General features: G+C 39.7%; 1 protein-coding gene across 8 annotated transcripts in view; it reads right to left on the bottom strand.

The window, feature by feature from the left end:
• The window catches only part of ABI3BP (ABI family member 3 binding protein), a 288,504-nt gene that overhangs the window by 178,330 nt on the left and 83,561 nt on the right, over positions 1-26,613 (bottom strand). For all 8 annotated transcript variants that reach the window (XM_059890043.1, XM_059890042.1, XM_059890036.1 and 5 more), the window contains exons 3-4: positions 5,687-5,755; positions 2,496-2,628 (exon numbers count right to left, since the gene is read on the bottom strand). In XM_059890043.1, the coding sequence (XP_059746026.1) occupies positions 2,496-2,628; positions 5,687-5,755 (202 nt within the window). The remainder of the gene's footprint in view (positions 1-2,495; positions 2,629-5,686; positions 5,756-26,613) is intronic.

Genomic DNA, 26,613 nt, shown 5'->3' on the forward strand with positions numbered 1-26,613 from the left:
AATTGAAGACAGGGAGGCTTGAGGACAAGGAGGAAATCATATCAAATCCTGCTCTAGGAATTGGCAATTTATTGAACCTCATGGATTTATCAAGCAAGTTCAGTAACCATTAAAATCAGCTATGTTTTGTTCCAAGTGTATCAAATATTTCTTCCCTTCTTCCTTTCTTCTTGCCCAGTCCTTCCCTCCCTTCTTTTTTTCTTCTTTCTTAATAAGAGACTTAAAAAAAGGAAAAGGAAAAAGAAACTGACCCACAGATGTTTGTTTTCTCAGCACTAGCATCCTGCACCAACTCATTAGAAACCGAAGTTACCTCAAGCAAGTGAGTTCTTTTAGGAGTCTGTTTCCAAACAAAGTTAAGTTTCAGGTTTAGCGTGGGTGAGATAAGGAATATTTCAGATTCTTCGAAACAGGTCAAAATTATTCTTCAAAAACTTTAGCTTTGGCATTATCTTCTACATGCTTTTTTCAAAGAACTTTTTCCTTCAGAACTATGAGCATGTGAAAGAAAATTTCTTTCGTTCTTAGTTTAGATTTCCTAATCAAAGTTATATGAACGGTGGTTTTGGGAACTTAAACATTTTAAAGCTCTTTATTTTCTGTCCAATTTAGACAAATAAAACGAAAGAAAGCAATACAAAAAATAGACATTTGGCCAAAAAGTATATTAAAAAGTTTTCAATATATTTAGTACAGGGGAAAAATACATATTAAAATGGTAATGAGATAGAACTACACTAGGATACCTAAAGTGAAAAATGTTGACAACATGAAATGCTGGTGAGGATATGGAGCAACCAGAACTCTCATACACTGCCTGTGGGAATTTAAACAGAAAATTAGGCCAAAAAAATATACATCTTCCCTGTGACATAGCAATTCTACTTTTAGGTATTTATCTAGTGTTAGTAGTGTAGTGTTAGTCTCTTAATCATGTCCAGCTCTTTGCGACCCCTTGGGTTGTAGCCCACCAGGCTCCTGTGTCCATGGGATTCTTCAGGCAAGAATACTAGAGTAGGTTGCCATTTCCTTCTCCAGAGGTATTTATCTAAGATAAATTAAAAGGTATGTCTACAAGAATCTTATACAAAAATGTTTATAAAATTTATCTTCAAAATAACCAAAAATAAGACACAATTCAGGTGTCTACCAGCAAGAAAAATGGATCAAAAAATTCTGAAATACTCACATAATGGAGTAATACTCAGAAATAAAAAAGGAATGAACTATTGTTACTTACAATGTCATGAATGAATCTCAAAAAACATGCTGATAGACATAAAAAGAGAACATACTTATGATTTTGTTTACATGGAATTTTAGAGCAGACCAACTCTCTAGCACATTCTAGGGTGATGAAAGAAAAATTTTTAATGGATTGTACAGTACATGGTTACACACTTTTTCTGTAACTGATTAAACTCTACACATAAGATCTGTGCATTTTACTGGGTTTAAATTATATTTTAATAATTAAGTCTTTTATTTTAAAGAAGGGATGAAACAAATTTTAAAAATCTTAAAGTCACTTTGAGTATTTAAAATAAATACCTTTTAAAATAAATGTTCCTTTTGGTTGAAGCTTGAAAATTTTGATTGTCAGATGCAAAGTTTTGAATTTTGAAGCTACCGCAGTGAATATTTACGACAAGCGAATATCACCTTATACCCAATTTAGAATCATGGTTCAGCATTTAGTACAGTGCCCAATACATAGACAATGCCAGCTCTGTGTGTTGGATGGATAAATGGCAGTGATTTAAAAATAAACTTAGGTTTTTCTTACTTTGTTCTACCAAAGAAGATGGTGGCTTCATTTCCAAGGGTGCTTTTCCTTGACCTACATTTCTCCATGTGTCCCTCTCCCCAATTTTCTAAGCCGGTGATCCCTAAACTTAGGTGGGGACCAGAATCTACTGGAGGGCTTGTTAAAACACAAATGACTTGGCCCCACCCTTTAAGTTTCTGATTCAGTAAGTCTGGAGATCTGAGAATTTCCATTTTTGATAAGTTCCCAAATGATGCTGGTGCTGATGCTGCTTGGTTTAGGGACCAAAGTGAGAGAACTAGTGTTTTTAGCACTTCATCAATTGGCAGACCAAAGATCCATCTTTCTCAAACCAAGGATCAAATGCTGCAACTTTTAATGGTCTCTCCTAATTGCTTTCAACCTTATGCTCTGAGTTTTTATTAGACTTATCACTGATAACCCCACTTACTATTTAGCTTATTTTTCCTTCTGTTTTTTTCTTTGGAAAGAAAAAAATATGTGCATGTGTTTTCTATTCAGGTAGATGGTAATTCCTGAAGGGTAGGGGCTTTGATGAGTGTGTCTTCATTCTCCTCAAACCGAGAACAGACTCTCCAGCAAATAGCTGATCTGCAGACACTGATGCCCTGATATTTACACATCCTTCTAAAGCATGTGCAGACACTGTTGAGAGCAAGTGTCAATTTTCAGATGAAAAATAAAATTTTCCATAATGGTGAATTACCTGTCATTGGGACACTGACTTGGCAATGTCCAATCATGGTGAGGGTTGATGAGGAAGCCCCAGGACAGGAAGACTGAGCTTGGTGACAGAGTGCCAACTACCAGCTGGAGAGGTTTACGAGCTCGTTTTTTACCTACAAAGGGAATAGACAGGTTAATTCTTGTAACATTTAGCATATTTTCATGATTTGGGTAAAATATACAAAGATAATTTAGCAAGATGATGAAGAATGTGAAAGCATTAAGTTCCTTTTCTTTTTATACAGTGCACAAATATTAATAATGCTTTGCCCATGAATTTAAGCAAGAATCAAATGAAATACCCTTTTGAGATTTACATGTATGTGTCTATGCATATAAACTATATCCATTCCTAGTTTTTATTTTCTTGTGGGTCAAGGATGAACATGGAGGTCTTGGCTGTTACCAGTGAAATAAACAAACACACACACATACACATATAGGTATATATACATTTACTTTTCTTTTACAGACAAGATAAAATGTATGCTTATTTTTTCCCTGAAACTGTGAAATCGTTTCACATTTAGAAATATCTTAGACAACTTACCATCAAGGTTGAATGCTATATATATATATTTTTTTTTTTTTTTAACTATTTGGAAGTGTAAAATCTCTTGTTAGAGCATTTCAATGACCTCTCTTTTTTTTTTTCTTCTTTTTTTACAGTAACTATTGAAACAGACAAGGTACACACATTCTTAATATTGCTGGGAGAGTAGGAATAATATAGGAAGCAGTTATTCCAACAAGACTAATTGGATTTCGGCAATGCCAAGTGTGATTCTGATAAACCACTCTAGATTCTTTTCAAGTATATGTGAGGGGCAGCTATTTGCTTTTTCAAAAATATTTGAAACTTTAGGAACAGGAGGACAGTGAAAAGGAGGAGTGCCTATTACTTCTGTTAGGTTTGAGTTATATTAATTGTTATTCTGGCAGAAAAGCCCTCTGAGACCATAATATACATAATCTAGAGGTGGTAAGTTACTTCATTGTGACATAGATGAATTTTTTAAAGATATCTTAAATAATTTTCAAAGATGGTTATTATTTAGTTGGTTGAAAACATGCAGTTATACTTCTCTATAAATTTTTCCAGTTTACCTGTAATAGGACCTTATCTGACTATGATTCAAAGGGTTCAGTTCTGGTCCCCAAACAGGGCAGGTTAGAATCTGAGATAATGTGATTCTGATAAGTTGTTTTTTCTATCCCTGAGTTGATTTTCACTCATGTAATATAATTGTCTCATTTTATAGATGAAAAATAAGGTCTGGAGTAATTTTAAGGTTGTCCAAGGTCACAAAAAGAGCACGCTTAAGACTCAAATCCAGGTCTCCTGAATTGTAATCGTTTCTAGTTTTCTTTTTATTACCTCACTAGTTTAGCTCACAATGTATGAAAGTAATGCCATTTAGAAAAACTACATTCTTCTTTCCTCAAGGAATCTAAAGTGTATAGTTTGTTTGGATCTTCAATTTTAATTATTTAATCATTTTTAAATTATGTGGCAGATACAAATATAAAATGAATGGAAGCTAATCCATTACTCATTACATCACTCTTCAATGCAGATTACAAAAAAAAAAAAAATTATATCCATTGCCTGAAAGGAAAGGTGGGGTTTCTGATCAGGATGAAACTATTTCCTGAGTTGGTCATCATGTAGTGAAAAATAATCTAAGGCCAATGTCACAGAAGCCCACAAATGAAATGAAGTTATAAACTGCTATTAAGATATAATCACTCTCTTGATTTTTCTTACTTATTTTTGCATATTTGTTTTATAACCATACTAAGAAAAAGTTCAGTGACTATGAAGCCAGAATCCCATAGAACCATACTCATGCTTCCTGACTTTATTGTTAGATATTTTGAAATAGAGTCCTCAAATACAGGAGTACTTTTCTTTACAAGTATATGGAAAGCTTCTTGGACAATGATCACTAGTAAGTTTTAAGTATTGATTGAAGTCTCCCTTGTGCATTGGGATATTATAAGAGGTCAAGTAAAAGGATCTGTAGTTCTCAAAATAATTAACCATTTATTGCTTCTCTTAAAAAAAAAAAAAAAAAAAGAGGAAAGCAACAGAAGCCTCAAGGGGAGAGGATTGCGGCAACCAGCTTTTGGTGACCAGGCATGGCTGATACACTGAGGAGACAGAATACCTAGCTGCCAAGGGCCCATTTGCTCAATATCTGTACATCCCCCAATGCTTCTTATCCCTTTGAGAAAGATCCTTCTTTCTGTGTGGCATTCAGTGTATCATAAAAGGCAAATATGATTAGGGAATAATTATTTTGAGAACAGTTCACATTAGAACATGAAAAAGAAAAGCACCATGATCAACTCTACCTACAGACTAGGAAGATGTGACATAAGATATTAAAAGCATATTCACAGCTTTATTAGTCCTTCCTAATAGCAAGGTCTGGCTTATTTGATCTGAGAAGAAATTTTAGCAGTGAAATTGGGACAATGTCTTCCTTAGTCATATAGAAACATTTCTACTTTTTTATACACATGGTATCTAGTTGCCTGTTTTACATCTCCCTAGCCCTGGGAAGATGGGTGTCACACTGATGTTTTATGAAAGAAGTCTTGTTTTCTGCATCTGACTAAATACAAGTGGTTTGGAGGCATAAATAAAATCCAAGTCCCAACTCATTTAACACACATGTAAAGAGTTATGCTTTTGAAATGTCAAGTTTCCTTCAGCAAAGTTTAGATCTCACATTTTGCCCTAAAAGTCTGAAAGACACAAGAGCAGGCTTTAGTTCACACATTGCAACATAGAAGGAGTCAACAGGAGCTAAACTCTAAATAAGCACTTACTCTGGGCTAGGCCAGTCCTATGTAGCTGTGAACTCATCTCATCCTCACCCAGACCCTCCCATGCAGCAGAACAGAGGCATAGAGAGGTTCAGTAATTTGCCTCAACCCTCTGCTGTTTGTATGCAGTGGGGCGGATAAGACCCAAGGAGCCTCTCCCAACCAGGCTATGCTACTTCCCAAGCAGGGTTATCTGTTTTCAGGGGACTGCTGGGCATCATACATCTTCTAACCTACCTTCCGGAGGCATCCCCAAGACACGTGGTCTCCATGGGTAGAAAAGAGATGAAAAGGCATGGTTTAAAGTTAACAATAATAATGAATCAACAAAAATACCTGAGCACGACTTCTTTTGACTGGGGGGAGGAGCGGGCCGAACGACGATCAGATATTTAGGCTCAGCATCTGGAAATGGTAAGATTATTTATCAGTAAGATAAATAACATGACAGCACACCCATTCCTGACTCAGTGTTCCCCAGCCTTAGTCACTGTAACCACAGAACCAGCGGGTGAGAGGGCTCAGGCATTTGGAAAGTTCATACTTCTTCTGATAGTTCAGGCCATTAAGTTTTTAAAGTGAAAATTAAATCCAGATTTTCAAAACCTCATGGACAGGAATGGGGGAGAAGTCTTAAAAGAATCATGTTAGGGACACAGATTTCATGCCACATTTTCGATAGTCCTTTTCTCTGCAAATATTTTTTTTTTAAATCAGATCATGTCTCATCTGTAATCCTACTCTTAGAGGATCAGAATGGTGCTTCAAAATCAGAGAAGGAAAATCATACTTGCACAGGACACACGAGTCTCAACTGTTGACTGATCTGAAACTGCTCATTTCCTGGGTATCTGAATATTCTCCATAATATCCTACCTATTTTTTATCCTGTTTGCATAATTTTTCAACCTGTTACCACAGCCAATCATTTTCACGAAAAATTTTAAAACAAAGTCGCAATTTAAGTTGGTATAATTACCACATAAATATACTGATGGGAAATAGAGAATCTCTTTAAAATATTTAGGTTTTGTTGCAGGGAATTTGTGGGCTAGTATCTTGATAATTTTAGGTTACACAGGTATATTTGTTGAGACTTACTGAACAGTAACAAAAGGGTCCTACCAGATAGTACAGGGAATTATATTCAATATCCTATGATAAACCATACGGAAAAGAATATGAAAAAGAATATATATGTATAACTGAGTCACTTTGCTGTATAGCAGAAATTAAACACAACATTGTAAACCAACTACATTTGAACAATTTTTTTTAACACTGAAAAATGTGGACAGTAAAAAAATTAAAAAAATTGGTTTTGAAGTAAAATGATATTTAGACAATAAATAAGTGCTAACTCAATCAAGGGCTGAAAATTTATCAAATAATTTTTTAAATTAATGTTTCCAAGATGAATGGTTGGTTTATACAGTGTATACATAAGCCAAATACACTTCAGGCATTTAAAAATTAGCATTTTATAAGCAGCTCTATTGGATTAATTGATTGATTGATGGGTATTATCTACAATAGTTCTTCAGTAACTTTGGATCCTGGAACTCTCTACACTGAACTTCATCGGGATGCTATCATCAGTCTTGGTTTGTTTTCATTCAAACATCTCCTCTCCATGTGTTTGGAACAGAGGCCTTCTCTGCCCAAGGCGTTATGGGGCTGACCTCATTTTCAGCCAGAGACAACCTGGCATTCAATCACATTCAATAACTCAAGCCTTTGTCTTTTTCCTGGACGTCTCACATGGCTCTATTTGCTATAATCTGCTGCAGTAATTACCACCGCAAATAGGTTAACCAGATAACCTCTTGAACTGACCTCACGGCTTTGCTCATTGATCACATTGGTGCCTAAAGACTGCAACACAGATAAACGAGCATTCACAGACAAAGCAGGGTTTCAGAGTCTCATGTGTTTGAAAGCATATCTTGCTTAGTGGAACTTATATAAAGAAAGTTCAACCTAAGTCAAGGTTTCTAGTAGGGATATAATAACCATTTCCTGATTTTTATTTGTGACATACAGCAATATAAGTGGTCTTCCCAGGCCCACTGCCAAATGGGAACCACCATTGCCAAAAGAATCCACCTGCCAATACAGGAGACATACGAGACGTGGGTTTGATCCCTGAGTCGGGAAGATCGCCTGAAGGAGGGCATGGCAACCTACTCCAGTATTCTTGCCTGGAGAATCCCATGAACAGAGGAGCCTGGCAGGCTATGGTCCATAGTGCACAATATGAGTATTAAGAAACTACTGAGTATTGAGTACTTTCTATGTGCTGTTATATTCACAATTTAATTACTCCTCATGGCAATGCTACCAGAACAAGCACCATTCTCACCTCAGTTTGTAGATGAGGTCACTGGGGCTGGGCCAGCCTCATGGGCAACATGTACAGTCACATAGGGAACCAAGCTCAGAAGGATCCCTTGCTTGGTTTAATATCCTGCTTTCGCTGTCTTGGAATTCTTAATACTTTTATCTTTGAAGTCATCTTTCGTAAGTCGTCCAATGGGATAATAGAGCATGAGCAGAGAAGACAAACAATAATGCCTGTCTGCACTTCTTTCTATCCACACAGAGCATTCTAGGTGACCATTAGCATTCCAAAGGGCCCATGACATGTGGGAGTCCATTGAGAGCCAAAGGCCAAATAAGGTTAAGCGTATTACATCTACGACTCAGTAAGGGACTGTGGAAGGGACACTCATGGCCTTGTGAGGTTACACTGTCCATTTGAACCAGAACTTGCTTCAAATGCAGAAAGAAGGGAACGACATTTTAAGAAACAAAACTGACCAAGGAATCCTATCATGTGCTTACTTATTCATGTTCCTTCCCTGTATGAACCAGCCACTGACAATGAAAGTTAGAAGACAGAGGGAAAGGGAAAGCTGGAGAAACCTCTGCTTCCTCTTCTTCTCAGTTCTCCTTCACTCAGCAGTAAGTGGAAGGAAGAGAGTATTAGTAAAATGTGCATGTATCAAAAGTTGAGTTCTGTGCATTTCCACTAGTGTGGCAAGAATAAAGTACACATGCATATAGGAATTACAAGATACGTACTCTGTCACTTCAGTGATTCTGCTCAGGAGTTAAAGGTTCTCACATGCATGAAGTGCTAGGTCACTTCAGCCATGGCTGACTCTTTGCGACCCCATGGACTGTAGCCTGCGAGGCTCCTCTGTCCATGGCATTCTCCAGGCAAGAATATTGGAGTGGGTTGCCACGCCCTCCTCCAGGGGACCTTCCTGACCGAGGGATTGAACTTGTGTCTCTTATGACTTTTGCATTGGCAGACAAGTTCCTTACCACTAACACTGCCTGGGAAGCCTAAAGGCTCTTACATCTGCCTTTAAAACGAGCTTTGCATTATATAAAGAAAGGCTAGTAATTTAAACTCTTAATTTTTCTTGACTTAAATGACTTGAAGTAGCAAATAAAATAGCATCAAAACAAGTAGAGAGAGAAACTGTAGAAGGAAGGAAAAAAACTTTATATTTTAGTACCTTTAATGATATTTTTTTTTTTCTGATTTTTGAGCCATGGACCCTGTGTTTTTATTTTGTACTTGGCCCTGCAAATTATGTAACTCTCTTAATCTTGTCCACAAAATGTCCTTTTAATAAGTCGCTGAACTCACTTCTAGGAAAAAAAAGCTAAATCCCATTTTTCTTAAATTGTTCTCAATGTGACAGAGTCTGTTAGAGTTAGCCTTTAATTTCGTTCCTTGATACATGTTAGTTCAACTCTGCCTCAGTCATTTTAAAAGAGACCTGAAATACTAGAAAAACAACATGCAGAGAAGCCATATGGTTACATGAGCAATTTAAAAGTAATTTTGGTTATGATCACAGTCATTCTGCATAAAGCATAGGCTGTCACAGCCAGTTACAAATTAGAACAGATGTTGGGACTTGGGTGCATAGACTGGCTCTCGCTGCTCATAAGAAACTTCCAAATCCATGTATTTCAGCAGTCTTTGCAATCAGTTGGGAATACAGACATGGAAAAACAGAACAACTGGAAAACAAGATTTCTATTTCTGTTCCTCACTATGAAGTTCTTTATGGATATGCAGCAGTCTGGAAATACATACACTGTACCCTGATCAGAAATTTTGGCAACACATGCCCCAAATCAACTACTTCCTTATTTAGAGAATACACATTATTAAGAAATTTTAATTTGTATAGAATGCAGTTAACTTGACAAACTTTCCACTTCTGATGATTTTTAAGTCTATACCATGCTGCAGACTAATTAAATCTAATTTGCTTCATATTTTGAATGCCTTGTGGTAGAGGATAAGGACAGCTTCCTGCTTAAGGAAATCTATTATTGAAATCTTTTATAAAGTCTTAGATTTTTTGGTAATGCAAATACCCCTTCCATAATCACTCTACTTAAAACATCCTAATTCTCACATTTTTATTTAGGGACATCTGCACTGCAAGCCCACTCCAGTGTTCTTGCCTGGAGAATCCCAGGGACGGGGGAGCCTGGTGGGCTGCCGTCTATGGGGTCACACAGAGTCGGACACGACTGAAGCGACTTAGCAGCAGCAGCAGCACTGCAAGCCACACTGCTTTAGAATGCTGTTATAGTGAGTTTTTCCCTGCCATGCAAGTTTCCCACAAAAGAAACATAAAATAAACCAGGATGATCCTAAAGGAAATCAGGTAATGGACCTGAACAAAATAGTATATTTACCCCTGCCTCTTTTTTGGTAAACAATTCAGTTTCATGACAAACTAAATTTTTGAGCATAACAGCATGGACCCTGGGGTCTGCAATCAAATCCTGCTCAGCTAGTTGCTAGCACAAGGAAAAATATTTAACATCAGTGCACCCAGTTCATCATTTACAAAATGGGAAAAATCATAGTACCTGGGCTCATAGAGTTTTTAGTTATGTTTATGCACACAAAGTCCTAATTTAATGTTAGCTATTATGATGATGGTGGGCTTTCCAGGTGGCTCAGTGGCAAAGAATCTGCCTGCCAATGCAGGAGACACAGGTTCGACCCCTGGTCTGGGACGATCCCCTGGAGAAGGAAATGGCAACCATTCCAGTATTCTTGCCTGGAAAATTCCATGGTCAGAGAAGCCTGGCGTGCTATAGTCCATGGGGTCACAAAAGAGTCAGACACGACTTAGCGACTAAACAAAAACAAATCATGATGATGATTTCTTAAAAGGTGAATTTTGTGTCCAAAGAGTTCTGAGAACATATTTTAAAAGCAAGAAGTTCAAAACTAAGTTTTTAAAACAAGGAAAAGTTTTAAAATAAAAATTTCACAAAAAATAAAACTACACACTATCCTGGCAAAGATTCTCTTACTCGACTAAACTCTAATCAGACTCTTATGAGCTCTTGCTTCACTAGGCTCTGACTTTTGGGCTTCTGTGTTCATTTATACATTGTCCAATTTGAGCAGGAATCCTGAGATAGTTTAGCCAGAATGCCCCATCTTCCATGGTTCATCACACTTGGTATCCAAATTCCTCATCCTCCACCATCTTATAGATGATATCTGGTCACCCTGGCCTGCCTTCGTCAAGAACCCTGGGAGGTCAGTTGAGCCAGAATCCTTCCCGACTGCTTATGCTTCCTTTTAGTAACTTTCCATTTCCTCCCACTCTGCTTAGTAGCTAGAATATGTACACACTGTTACTTCAGTTGTGTCTGACCCTTTGTGATCCCATAGACTGTAGCCCGCCAGGTTCCTTCTGTCCATGGGATTTTTCAGGCAGTAATACTGGAGAGAATTGCCATGGCCTCCTCCAGGGGATCTTCCTGACCCAGGGATAGAATCTAGGTCTCTTTACCTCTCTTGCATTGGCAGGTAGGTTCTTTATCACTAGTCCCACCGGGGAAGCTCTGTAGCTGGAATTCCTGTGCTGCCCTTGTAATGTTTGGAGTTGAGCCCAACCTCTGTCCCTCACTACAAGACCCCACTGTGGTGGTCCCTACATCTATCATGAGAGCCCCCTCCCCTGTCAATAAAGTCTTCCTTAACATCTTGAACAAGTGTCACTGAATAGTTTTTCTTTAACAATATTTGCCCACAAATATCAATGCAAAAAAATCCTATAAAAGATGTTGACAAGCAGAAGCTGGCAGCATATAATACAATAATATGTTATAGCCAAGTGTAGTTTATTCCAGGAATGTAATGTAAAGAGAAAAAAAGCATCGATTTCCACAAGTGCAGAAAAGACATTTGACAAAATCTGACATCAATTCTTGATTAATATGGATTCAATGGAATACCTCTTCAATATGATAAATTATAATAAAATATCTGAACCACATTTTTTAAATACACAGGACCCTAAACATACATTTCTGTTGATTAACTCTCCTGAGCCTTATCAGAACATTCAACCCTCATTATTGTCCCTTTTATTACTAAATATTTTTAAGTATTACACCATGATTTTATTTTTATAACCTGCTTCAGTATTTTTACTGAGTACCTGAGACGTGGATGAGGTAAATAAACAAAGAATGATGTAACCAACTATATTTCATGTTCTTTTACTCCAGTGACGTAGGAATAAACAAAACGAGTCAGTGGATTAGAAGAATTACTGGCATAGTTACACCTAAAACCACCAAGAATTGTGAGTTAGAACAAACTTGCTCATGAAGACCCCAGACACAAACGTCTATGTCTATGTCCATATCCCGCTTCCAGATGTCTTTAGCGAATGTGCTTGTCCTCATCAGTCTTATTTTCATTTGTTCTTGAGAGGATCACAAAGCAACTATTTACAACTTAGCATGAGTGAATTCATATTAACACAGTACCCCCACTCATGACCTGTTCTAATTACATAAAAGACACGTGTATGTCCTCTACTAAATATACACAGGGCGTCCACAACCAATGGGGGGAATCTTTCGGCCCAGTGTCCTTACTAAGTCCTTTCCTCTGTCCCTGAAATCATAAGGTACAGAGAGCCACCTTCTCTCTAAGCTAGTGGCAGCTGGCTGGCAAGCCTCCTGTGAGAGTCCTGATCCACGGAGGGCAAGCAGGCTTTACTCTGGCAGGAGAGGCCCAGGACCTGCTGCTGTCACTAATATGCTTTAAAGATCTGGGTCCCTTGGGAACCACTCAGGGAAGGTAGACATCATGTCAGGCATTCTTCAAGGCCCAGAGAGAAGTTTCAAGATCAAAATGAATTTCCAAGTAACTCTGAGGCTGTTAGAGACAGTCCATAAACACCTTTTGTCAGTAACTAAATTTTTGATTAGCAAATCAAAGAGAGGCAGATTGCTTCTAATGTGATTTGGAGGTATAAAAAGAACACCAAGGCTTAATCCTCATTTCATCCCCAGAGATGGGGAGAGACAACTTCTTCTGCGTCCCCAGTGGAGGCTGAAATCTTCTCGTGCTCCCCTGAGAGAGATGGAGTCTTAGGAATGCTTCTGCCTGGAGAATGAGACCCTTGAGCTGCTGCCCTGGAAACCCACCAAGGAGTATCCGAGGCACTGATCCAGAGGCCTGTTCACAGAGGGGTCTCCTCTGAGCAGCTGTGCGCCCCCATGTGGGGGTTTTGGCCAGCAGACTCCTGACATGCCATTGGGAGAGCAGCCCCAGCAGGGCTTACTACAGGCGAGGTGGCCATGAATGGAATGAAGCCACATGGCATGTGGGTGATGGATGGGCCACCAGTGGGACTATACCAGCTCCTTGGGATTCTGAAACCTGTGGGAGCAGAAATAGAGTCCTGAGGAAAATATATTCCATTTCTTCCTAATCTAGCAAGTGGGAGTTGACTGGTTTAAATTTGACTTGGAGACGGTGTCTGAACCCCAAATGGCAATTTGACCATATTCAATATACAACAGTTTTTGCAGGCATATTAAAAGTTCAGAATACCAGAACTTCTTTCGTTCTAACACATAATCCTCTCCTCCACTCCTCTACTTTTAAAATCTCTCAAATGCATTTTACAGTCAGTGGCATGGGACATTGACCAGGGACAGTTGGGTCCTTGCTGTCACTGCCTGACACCTTCCAGGAAAGTCAAGAAAGTGACAGCTTCCAAAATGGCAGAAGAGGGTCAGTAATTCATAAGGAAAGCAAGGGTACAGTGTTTACAAGACACAATCTTATCACTATTGATGCTGGCATGGAGTCCTGTAGTGGAAAAACAAAGCTACAGATAACTCTGAGTTGAAGGGTGAGGCAGAAGACTTGGACTCCCAAGGTGAAGAATATTTAGCAGGAATTTAACTTTTCTCTTGCTTATTTTCCTTTTAATTTTTTCAGTAATAGATCTTTCTCCCCCAAGACCCAGTCTAAACATGAGAAAAAACATTAGATGAAACTAAATTGAAAGATATTCTACAAAACACCTAACCACAACTCCTCCAAACCATTAAGGTCATCAAAACCAAGGAAAGCCTGGGAGACTGAGCCTATGGTAGAGTTGACTAGACATAGTGTGGTATCCTGCATGGGACCTTGGAACGGAGCAAGGTCTTTGGTTAAAACAAAGGAGATCAGATCATGTGCGGACTTTCGCTAATAATGTATCAATATTGGTTGATTAGTTGTGACAAATGCACCATGCTAATACAATATGTGAAGAATAGGAGAAATTGGATGTCAAGTAAACAGAAATTCTATTACATTTGTAACTTTTCTTTAATTTAAAGCTATTCTAACAAAGAATTTATTAAAAAACAAAATCATCTCTTTTTACAAAAAGTAAACCTTTATGTATCCTGGTAAAAGGAAGCTCCTTCATAAGCTTCAAGGGATGCAAAAGCAGTGTCATTAACCAGCAGCTTCATTCTTTATTCGGAGAAGGCAATGGCACCCCATTCCAGTACTCTTGCCTGGAAAATCCCATGGATGGAGGAGACTGGTAGACTGCAGTCCATTTATATAAAACAGTGCTATCATTTATGGTTAGAAGTAATTTAGAATTTGATGAAACAAAGTAACTATTTTATAAGAAATCAATGTGGCACATCCTAAGACTCCTATTAAGAATAACTTCATCCACAAAACCTGGGGGAAAAAAAAAATCTACAGTCATGGAACTCTCCATAAAGAAATATTATCAGTTTTTCTCCACATCTGCAAGTGTCTACATGCCACACTTAGCTGTAATCTGACCTGGGTGGGTACAACCCAAATTTAAGTATTCCCTTTAGCTTTTAAAATTTGGCAGACAGCTCCCATGCCTTCTTTCATCAACACTGAGTAATGTCTACTTGAAAAATGCCCTTGAAAAGCCTCCCTGTGTTTTATGTTCAGGCAGAGAGTTCCACTCAAGCACTACTAGTCAGATCTGAAACAAAGCAATCTTAAGTGTGCTCATGCTGGGAAGAAGCAAACTGAGCTTCAAGGGGGGCCCTGGCACTGTGGTTCTGTCTCGGCTGCAGACACTGTTCCCTCACCTATTGGTCCTTAAAAGGGGGCTGGAAGAGGGCAGTCTCATTGAAAAAAGGGTGTAGTTTGGTGAGGGGGTAGAGGGTAGAAAGATAGTAAAATGCTACTTGTCTACTCAGTCCTTGTAAGGTCACTATCAGCAGTTGTAAATTTCAATTCTGTTACTAACCTTGCTTCTATCCCCACCCATCCTCACATTCCTGGGACAAAATAACAATAGCAAATTGATACCACACATAGCTTTCAGCAATGGGGTACAAATGATTTGCATGTGAGCCAAAGTCCATATCCATCCTGAAGCCTGGATACTAGAAAATGAGAAGCTCAAATATCACTGATGTAACAGATGTGTCCTTCCAAAGAGTAATGTGAAGGAAGCTGGCCACAAAACACACTCGTGATTATTAAGTAACCCTAAAATAATGAGCGACTTCACTTTCACTTTTCACTTTCCTGCATTAGAGAAGGAAATGGTAACCCACTCCAGTGTTCTTGCCTGGAGAATATCAGGGATGGCAGAGCCTGGTGGGCTGCTATCTATGGGGTCGCACAGAGTCGGACACAACTGAAGCAACTTAGCAGCAGCAGCAGCAGCAGCAACAAGCTATAGCAGTGGCCATTAATAGTCTTGACCAACTCAGGAGTATCACTGATGTTCTTTCAGGAAGTTCAGTGTCCCTTCTGGAAAAACACTAATGGGACATTTTTTTCTGGAACATTGGGGAAATTCTGCAGGAGACAAAAGAGACTCAGATTTGATCCCAGGGTTGGGAAGATCCCCTGGAGAAGGAAATGGCAACCCACTGCAGTATTCTCCCGTGGAGAATCCCATGGACAGAAGAGCCTGGCGGGCTACATTCCATGGGTTGCAAATACTCGGACATGACTGAAGCAACTTAACACAGTGTTTTCTTGGGCACACACTAAGTCACAGCTTCGCAAAGCCTCATGGAAACCAGAAATCCACATAGAAGACAGTACTTATAAGTAATGTCAGTACTGCTTTAAATCTACTATGCTTACTGAGATTATGAACACAGAAGTTTAGCTATTTTTAATAAGTCACTAAGTAGATTACTAGCACCTTGCCCTTGTGTGTGTTAGCTGCTCAGTTGTGTTCAACTCTTTGGGACCCCATGGACTGTAGCCCACCAGGCTCCTGTGTCCATGGGATTTCCCAGGGAAGAATACTAGAGTGAGTCACCATTCCTTTCTCCAGGGGATCTTCTCAACCCAGAAATTGAACCTGTGTCTCCTGCATTGCAGGCAGATGCTTTACTATCTGAGCCACCAGAGAGGCCCATAAAAATGAACATCTATAGAAATATGAATCATCACAGATAGAAGTCGTCCATCTTTTAGAGCATTTCTAAGCCTCTGTTAAGAGTCAGACACGGACAGCGACTAAACCACCACTGCTACAAAGCCTCTGTGAGAAAACATGGGCTGAGGATCACGTGGGATCTGCCTCAAGACTCAGTTTATACTTTGTTCATTTCTGTACCTGGAAACATAGCAATGGCACAGCAAATATTTTCTGAGCAAATGAATGAATCTATTTCTCTATCCCTTTATTGCCTGGGGCTAGAGTAAAGATGGAAGTTTCTGCTTTTTGGGAAGAAAGGAAAAGCAATTATAAGTCTGGGGAATAGCTATCAGCAAAAGCAAATTATCTTTTGAAAAGCTGGTAAACTCCCAATTGCTGAATTTGTCTTTGATGAATCTATCCGTAGAACTGACTTTTTCCTTTGAAGTTCTTTGCTATAAAAAGCACATGGCTTTGTGTGTAATAATAATCCTTATCTTTCTTTCACCTGAAAAATAATCTAAGCCAAAATTTAAAGCAAATTCTACTAATTACTGTTCAGTCATTATTCCTGTTAAATGTTGGGAATCAGTTGGAAAATAAGCCAGTACCCATATTGACAAAACATTCTGTTATGCCTTGTATTCTGCAAAACAAACTGCCTGCTCCGAGGCAGTTTTGGCTCCTTTTGGCCCTAAAGAGACAGTCCAAGGGCCTTGGCACCCAAGCAGGGGGCACAATGGTGATGGTTAAATGATCCATAAAAGGCTCAGCCACTCTGGACCACAGAGCAACTACCAAGGCAAAACGACTAGGAACATCCACCACTGGTGGGATTCTATAATGTTCTGTCAAAGACCATAGAAGGGAGCTGACAGCTCATGTTGACATGTACATTACAAGAGGAATTGTTCAGAAATGATAGCAGCAGTAAGCAGCAGCCCTTCATCTCTGTGCTGCAGAGTGAAGCCTCTAAATAAGAGAGATCAGCTTTGATGGGAAGAGAGGATGTGGAGAAGGAGTAGGGGGAAGGAAGAGGTTTGAGGGAGAAAGAGAGCTTTTCCTAAACATTGAAATGTGGACCCCAAAGGCTCCACCACGCTCCTTCGCTCTTCAGTTTTTTGCCTGGATGTAAAGATGCACCCTTTTTGCAAACATTTCAAAGACACACTTCAACATGGAAGACATTCCTGGAAACTTTTTCTTCCAGTTTCTCTGTGAGTTTGGGGAGGCAAAGCTATTGAAAATACACACTTTGCCCAGAGTTGACTATATACTTTATGGCCCCCTTCAATGCAAAATCAAAAGGTAGGACTCACTGTTAAAGACATTAAACACACCAAAATATAAAACATTAAACACACTGAAATATAAAACATTTCCTTTCTCTCATATACTCTGCCTCGACCGTTCATGGTATTTATTGGTTATTTAATGTTGCTCTGCAAAGGAGTGCAGACCCTCACCTCCCCTATCCCCTCTCTCCTGACTGCCTGGGATCTTTTCCAAACAGAGGCAGCCTCAGCATCAGAGCACCTTATTGCTTCCCCATTCAGCCCCCAGGGCAAGACAGCCAATCTCCCTTTCCTGCAGGGCTGCCATCGGAACCCACAGACCCCAAGGGACTGTGACCTCAGTCCTGGATGGGGGTGGGAAGGAAGCTGACAGAAGTGAAAGCACCCGCTGATGCACTGTGGCACTGCCAGCCAGGACTGTTGCCAGCCTGCCCTGCCAGATGTCACCAAGAGAGGGTGTCTACCAGGCCCCACATCCACACCCAAGTGCCTGAAGAAGAAGGCGGAGGCAGCAGTAGTTGCTAAGTGGAGTTGGGAAGAGGCAGGGCTGCAGGGGGACCAGGCAGCTGAGAACCAAATTAGGGGAGGGAGTAGGAGGCAAGAGAAGAGCCCAGGCACCAAGCCCTCAGCACACATTCCATTGTCCCATCCCACCTGACTGACAAAATCAAACAAAAGGTAAACCTACTAAAATTTCCGTGACAGCAAAGCACTAAACTTCAATGCAGGGCTCCTCATAGTCCACTGGTCACATGCCCGGAAAGCCAGGTCTCCCCTCCCCCTCCACCCTCAATTCGCACCACAGCCTGGATGGACCAAGCAGTCCTGCATTTCCTGTTGTCACAGCTTTCAGTCTGGAGCTGCTCATTCAGCATGTCCCAGGCTAACCCTGCCTCACTTGCAAGCTCTGACAAATTCTCACCCTGACACTGGAAGCAAATACTTAGACCATTTTTCATACTATTTGCCACCACAGCGAGCACGCATCCCAGTTTAGAGACCTGTTAGACATTAACATTGCTGACTTCATTGCCAGTAGTTTTTTCCTGCCTGTGCTTTATACGTGCACCCCACAGAGAAATTTAGTGTAGGGTGTTGTCTGTGAACTCATTTAATGTTTAGCAAGGACTTGCCCTGGATGGACATCCTGCACACACACACTTTCCAGTGAATTCATCACTTTGCTCATATCATCTCTACAGGAAATACGACCAAATAATCACAACTTTATTTGGATATTGTCCTTTCAAATAACAAAGCTAGGTCACGTTCACTATCAGATGGAAGCCAGGGCCATCAAATCAGCAAGGTGTCTTCTTTCTTTTCAAATGCTCTAGTCAGCATCATCATGTGAGGGTGAGGGGTCAGGAATAATTCCCAGGAGATGAGTTTGTACATAGAGTTCAAAGGTCACAGAATACTTAAGTGTCGTGGGGGAAGGCAGTACGGCATGGTAGTCAGATGCAGGGGCTCTGCAGCCAGCCCGCCACATGTAGCTTTCTTCACTTCTCAGGGATTTACTCTTCAATGGGAAGAAGAGGATGCTAATAGTACCTGCATCAAGGGGCTGCGGTGAGGAGTCAATGACTCTTTCTGTAAAGCCCTTGGCCCAACACATTGTAGCTCCCCAACGACATTAAAGTATAAGCTCATGGGTTGGTGAGAACTTCCAATCCAGCATTTGGTGAGCAGCTACTGGGCACTCAGCCTGATAAATGAAATGAATGCCAGTCTGGGGGAGTATCTTCGTCTTGAGGAGTATCCCCAGTGGTAGAGAAAAGGCAGACCTATTAGCTTGGAATCAGGCAATAAAAGACTAGGGGATGATGCTATGAGTTCAAGGCTTTCACCCACATGTGTACTAAGCTATAACTTTTCAACTAAACTGGGACACTTTTGAAAGAAACGGGAGCACTATTAATACTTAGGCCACAAAAGCAGATGTAAGCCATAACCTGGTCTGAGAAATAGGGTAGAGTCAACACTGTAAGCCAGTTGAATAATTTCATTTTTCTCCTAGAGATTTCCACCCTAGGCAAAGAGAGTTTACTGTACTGTGTTAACTGGGAGACTTGCCCAGCAAACTCCCAGCAGACTCTGGACAGTCAGCTGTTACACCCACGGATCTACTGACCCTGATCATGGAGTACATGGGGGATGGTGAGAGTCAGCTCTCACCCTGAGCTATTCACTGCTGCTGCTGCTAAGTCGCTTCAGTCGTGTCCGACTCTGTGCGACCCCATATACGGCAGCCCACCAGGCTCCCCCGTCCCTGGGATTCACCAGGCGAGAACACTGGAGTGGGTTGCCATTTCCTTCTCCAATGCAGGAAAGTGAAAAGTGAAAGTGAAGTCGCTCAGTCGTGTCTGACTCTTAGTGACCCCATGGACTGCAGCCTACAAGGCTCCTCCGTCCATGGGATTTTCCAGGCAAGAGTACTGGAGTGGGGTGCCACTGCCTTCTCCTAGTTAGCTGCTAAAATATGACTAGTACAAACAAAAGAAAAATAATGAAAATGGAACAACCTAGACCTGAATGTGACTAAATGCTGGTATTCACAGCATAGTGCTTCAGACAAGACAGGCATGTGACAGAGAGTATTGTGTCCTGGGATAGTAAAATTAGGAGTAGTTAGGAAATTAGGATTTGATGGCAGTCTTTGGTTTTGAGATGGAAATTATAATGGAAAATATGGAAATTTAGGAAAAATAAATTATAAAGTCTAAATATTATCTTATATCTGTTCCAGATAACCTGTTAATTTACCCTATTAGCAGCTGTCTTTCTAATTAAATCCACTTCTCATCAACAAGCCTTTTGCATTAAGTCTGGGACAGTGCATACCTTTGACTCATGCCAAAGGGCCATAAGCTGTTTTGCAGAACCCTTCTAGATATAATTAAGAATAAACTAAGTAAAAGTTAGATTTTGGTCTCAGTGCATTATGCAATACATTGGGAAAAAATTGTGCTTTATATTGGAATATTGAGTTTCTTTTATTGTATTTCCAAGAAAAGATAAATTTGGAGACAGTTTATCTACTGTTTGGTGAGGCCAGGAAGACCATGGAAACACTGAATCCAATAGAAAAAACAGAACCTTGAAAAGATGTTATCTTTATCAAAACAGGTGAAATGGGCATCTATTCTCAAACAAGGCTTTTCTGGTATGAACTCATGGTGAATTATTTTGGTGGTGCCATAAAATTTATTAAGAAATTGGTACCCACTAGGCCAACCTCTTTAAAAAATTCCCCTTTGAAGCTTACTCAAGTTCTGCTAAATTTTGCACCTTGGAGGAAAATCAAGTGATTCTGAGATTCCTATTGTTTTAATGAAAAATCTGGGTTAATCTTGATGATTTAAAGCCAAATACTTCCCAGTGGTAAAAATCATTTCCAGAGAAAGAACCAAATGAGAATTAGATGACATTTTGAAAACAGTTTAAACAAAAGAGAAAAATCCATCTAAATGAGACCCATAGCTATTTCAGATTCCTGGGTCTCTCCCTTTCCTCTCACCAATTCATTCATTCACTGTGCTTCTAAATTATGACAACCCATTGGATGTGAGAAAGAAATCTGAGGCTTCCAGTGTCCTTACCTCTTCAGAATTTTCTATTTGGGAAGGGTCTGGGAATAGACAAGACTCCCCAAAATAAAAACAAATAGCAGTTTATTAAGAATAACGGTCAAGGAAAATGCTTAGCCTCTAGGATATTCATGGAGAGAGACAAAAATATTGACTTCCTTGGGCAAATATGGCCTTGTGGAGAGTAGAGGCAGTAGGGCTTCACAGATGGGCAACTCACAATAAAGAAAGATGGTGATGGTGGCGGTGGAATGGGTAGAAAAGAACAAGTTTTGTGGACGTAGCAACTACTTCACAGATTTTAACTCATTTAAATCTTAATGAGCCTTAAGGATCTAATGGCTCCTTCCATGATACAAGACATTTCTGCTTACTGTTTACAGTGTTAGCTGATCAGTTGTGTCTAACTCTTTGTGACACCATGGACTGTAGATTGCCAGGTTCCTCTCCATGTCCATGTAATTCTCCAGACAAGAATAGTGGAGTGGGTTGCCATTTCCTTCTACAGGGAATCTTCTTGCCCCAGGAATCGAATCCCCGTCTCCTGCCTTGCAGGCAGATTCTTTACTGTCTGAGCCACCAGGGAAGCCCTTACTGTTTAAAGAACATTCTAATAAATAAAGAGCATTATAGAAGGAACAAATCAGGTTCTTATGTAGACTTTCCACTGTAGAACAACAGATAAAATTACAGTGCTTCAGAGCTCAGGTTCTCAAACCAGACTTCCTGAATTCAAACACTGGTGCCATTTACCAGCTTTGATGCATTTGGAAGTTTACTTGAAGCTCTTAGAGGTTCAGTTTCCTTATGTGTAAAAGGACATTAATACCATTACCTACTCTTCCACAACTATCATATCTTTCATCTGTATTTTGGGACTATCTTGTATTCATTGCTGTTGCTATGCTGTGCTCTCTGCTCAACCTTCTTGCTAATTCTCTAAGGATTCTGCCAGAGAAGATAGGAACTGAGCTGGTTCCAATGGCAGACAGTGTATCTTTTCCTCTGGTTAGTTTACCTTGCTCCTTTCACTATAATTAAGTCCTTAAATAATTCCTTCAATTATTTTCAACCTCCAGGTATTTTTCTTCAGTGAATCCACCATCAACTTTCTGGTGGCACTTTCCACAATAAATATTCACTTCTTTTTTGTCATTAGGTAGTATTTATCCTTCCATTTACCCAGGGATGGGGGAGCCTGATGGGCTGCCGCCTATGGGGTCACACAGAGTCGGACAGGGCTAAAGCGACTTAGCAGCAGCAGCAGTATTTATCCTTCCATATAATGAATAGTAGCAATCTCTATTATTTTGTATTTCATCCCACTTCCATAAAAATGAATAGACCACATGTTAATATTTTTATACTGAGAAAAAAAGACAACTGAAGTTCTAAGGGTTGCAATGATGACAGAAAATTGTGTATTTTCTCTTGCTTTCTATACAAACGTAAAAATTAAAGGTAAAACTTGTAAAGGGTGTTAGTATCTACAGGAATATAAATTACACATAAAAACATATAATTGATATTCATTTCTGAACCACTGTAAATAAATTTTATTCAAAAATTTAAACAAAAATTTCCCCAGTGAAATAAAAGCAAGAAAGAAATGTCAAAATAAGGAACTGATAAAACTTAAGATAAAACTACCATCAGTTAAAGTAAACGAAACAGGGATAGGCTCTTAATTTGATCTATATTTAGTAAGACGGGTCAAAATTCTTTCTACTTTCCTGCTTAAAATTGCTTTCTTAGAGTAAGACAGATTAGAAAATTGAAATCTTGGAATACCAAACCCTTTCAACTGTATCTTGTGAGGATTTACCTTCTCCTTGAGAGGCCACAGCTGTGAAACTCTTGAGAGTTACCTGAGGACTCAAAGTCACTGAATAGGAACTCCCCCCAGTAATGACTAAAAGATGACCTGACTACGGAAGACAGTCATGTGTGCTCCAAGCGTTCTGTGCCACAGTCCTAGATTTTGCTGCCTATTGTGTTTCTTAGTCCATTTGGGGATCTATCCCTTCCAAGGAAACACTTCGTTGCAGTTAAACGGATGAGTATGGTTACTTCTTTTAAGTCACTGACAGTCTGCTAAAGCAATCTACCCCAGAGATCTTACACAAAGCCCAAAAAGGTTAGGTAAATTATCCAAGACCACTCAGTTTGTTGTAACAGCAACCGACAATTATAAACAATTATAAAACATACCTTTATGTTCAGTTCAGTCACTCAGTCATGTCCGACTCTTTGCGACCCCACAAATCACAGCATGCCAGGCTTCCCTGTCCATCACCAATTCTGAAGTATTCATAACGTATTTTACAGATGAAAAAAATGAACTGACTGAGACAAATTAAGTGGGCTTAGCCAGAACTACTCCATAGTAAGTAACTGGGTTGAGTTTGAACCCAGGCCTGTCTCACTGAAAACATACCTATTCTTTCCCCACATCATGCTGCCTCTCCAGGCAGAGAAGGATCTTTCCTTAAATGCAGATGTTAGCATTTTGGTGCAGGCTCCTTCCAAGGCAGACCGTCTCAGCGCATCCACCCTGGTGCAGGAATCACTCTGAGGGGCTACAGGCAAGACTGTGAGTCTGAGCATGAAAAACTCATTCTCTTTAGGGAAGTTAATGTAAGGGTTAGCAGCTGTGAGAATAGCGGGGGTTAAGAAATTTGCCCTCAAATCCCTTTGGAGTCCTAACACCTAGTTGAAAGAAATCTTTTAATCAGAATTCCTAGTAGTGATAAATATGTGATTTTTTTTCCAATTTAAGCTTTTTATTTTTTGTAATAAGGACACTAAAATAACTCCTTAACCTGCTCTACAAGATTGGTGGAATATAACTTTTTCCTTGCCAGGTGACACTGATTAACATATTTTCAGAGGTCAAGAGAACATCATAAAGTATGAGTCTATAAAGATTCAATGTAAAAAAATTCTGATTTTTACATTTTTGAACACTTGCAAAATTACCAACAGCTGAACACAAAGTAACAAAGCGAAAACTGGATATGTAAGCCAGAATGAGAGCATTGATGATGTGGGAAAAAAGGATATGGGAACCTCATATCTATTATATGAGAATCATGTTTTATCACATCATTGCAAGACTCAAAGCCAGTAATAGTTATTAATATTCATCTGGGAAAACACTCCTTTTTCTTCTGCTCCAATTAGTCTACAAAAATCTTAGAAGATCCTACAGAAGTACAAGTTTTACAGAAGTTTCATAAATAGCAAAAGGGAATATTTTTTTATGTTTTTTAGTTTTACATATAAGACCAGAACATTACTTTGAAAATACCTTTGTCAATACTAGATACATATTAAAATAAAAGTAGAAATGGTTAAAGATGATTATTTAGTCCACATATCATTAAATGTTAACTTCAATATTTCTGAATAATCAACCATTTCTCATTTCAGTGGTGAGATCTTAAACACTTCAAGAAGCGGAACGGGTCAGACAAAGTGGCATGTAATATTTGTTTTGAAAACAAAAGTAAGTTACAATGTTTGGGTATAGTTGGTGCAACTGAAGAAATACTACTATCCTCTTACAGAATAAAGTAAGAAGAGGGGATGTAAGTGGTGCTTTTTTTACACAAAGAAATAAAAATTCTTTGCTCATGCAACTTGCACCCAAGGGATTTCAACTCATCTCTTTATGATCATTAATCTACTAACACGCCCACAGCACATCTGTGAAAAATAGACTTCATTACTGTTTTACAGATGAGCAGAATTGAGAAAGATCATACTCTAAAATGGTAACAGAAAGGGAATAGAGAAACAAATTTGAAACATACAGTTTGTGCCATGGAGAATAATGGCCCTCCAGGATTGCCCACATCCTCCTCTTCAGAACCTGTGAATATCTTAGGTTACATGATAAAGGAGAATTAGGGTTTCAGGTACAATGAAGAATGTAGATCCATTTAAAATATGGAGAGTAGCCTAGATTATCCAGGTGGGCTCAATATAATCATCAGATCAGTCGCTCAGTCGTGTCCGACTCTTTGCGACCCATGAATCGCAGCACGCCAGGGCTCCCTGTCCATCACCAACTCCCAGAGTTCACTGAGTCTCACGTCCATCGAGTCAGTGATGCCATCCAGCCATCTCATCCTCTGTCATCCCCTTCTCCTCCTGCCCCCAATCCTTCCCAGCATCAGAGTCTTTTCCAATGAGTCAACTCTTCGCATGAGGTGGCCAAAGTACTGGAGTTTCAGCTTTAGCATCAGTCCTTCCAAAGAAATCCCAGGGCTGATCTCCTTCAGAATGGACTGGTTGGATCTCCGTGCAGTCCAAGGGACTCTCAAGTCTTCTCCAACACCACAGTTCAAAAGCATCAGTTCTTCGGCACTCAGTTTTCTTCACAGTCCAACTCTCACATCCATACATGACCACTGGAAAAACCATAGCCTTGACTAGATGGACCTTTGTTGGCAAAGTAACGTCTCTGCTTTTGAATATGCTGTCTAGGTTGGTCATAACTTTTCTTCCAAGGAGTAAGCATCTTTTAATTTCATGGCTGCAGTCACCATCTGCAGTGATTTTGGAGCCCAGAAAAATAAAGTCTGACACTGTTTTCCACTGTTTCCCCATCTATTTCCCATGAAGTGATGGGACCAGATACCATGATCTTAGTTTTCTGAATGTTGAGCTTTAAGTCAACTTTTTCACTCTCCTCTTTCATTTTCATCAAGAGGCTTTTTAGTTCCTCTTCACTTTCTTCCATAAGGGTGGTGTCATCTGCATATTTCAGGTTGTTGATATTTCTCCCAGCGATCTTGATTCCGGCTTGTGCTTCTTCCAGCCCAGCGTTTCTCATGATGTACTCTGCATATAAGTTAAATAAGCAGGGTGACAATATACAGCCTTGACGTACTCCCTTTTCCTATTTGGAACCAGTCTGTTGTTTCATGTCCAGTTCTAACTGTTGCTTCCTGACCTGCATATAGGTTTCTCAAGAGGCAGGTCAGGTGGTCTGGTATTCCCATCTCTTTCAGAATGTTCCACAGTTTATTGTGATCCACACAGTCAAAGGCTTTGGCATAGTCAATAAAGCAGAAATAGATGTTTTTCTGAAACTCTCTTGCTTTTTCCATGATCCAGCAAATGTTGGCAATTTAATCTCTGGTTCTTCTGCCTTTTCTAAATCCAGCCTTGAGCATCTGGAAGTTCACAGTTCACATACTGTGAAGCCTGGCTTGGAGAATTTTGAGCATTACTATGCTAGTGTGTGAGATGAGTGCAACTGTGTGGTAATTTGAGCATTCTTTGGCATTGCCTTTCTTTGGGATTGGAATGAAAACTGACTTTTTCCAGTCCTGTGGCCACTGCTGAGTTTTCCAAATTTCCTGGCATATTGAGTGAAGCACTTTCACAGCATCATCTTCAGGATTTGAAATAGCTCCACTGGAATTCCATCACCTCCACTAGCTTTGTTCATAGTGATGCTTTCTAAGGCCCACTTGACTTCACATTCCAGGATGTCTGGCTCTAGGTGAGTGATCACACCATCGTGATTATCTGGGTCATGAAAATCTTTTTTGTACAGTTCTTCTGTGTATTCTTGCCACCTCTTCTTAATATCTTCTGCTTCTGTTAGGTCCATAGCATTTCTGTCC

This window comes from Bos taurus, chromosome 1, assembly GCF_002263795.3.
Source record: "Bos taurus isolate L1 Dominette 01449 registration number 42190680 breed Hereford chromosome 1, ARS-UCD2.0, whole genome shotgun sequence".
In the NCBI taxonomy this organism is placed as follows: domain Eukaryota; kingdom Metazoa; phylum Chordata; class Mammalia; order Artiodactyla; family Bovidae; genus Bos; species Bos taurus.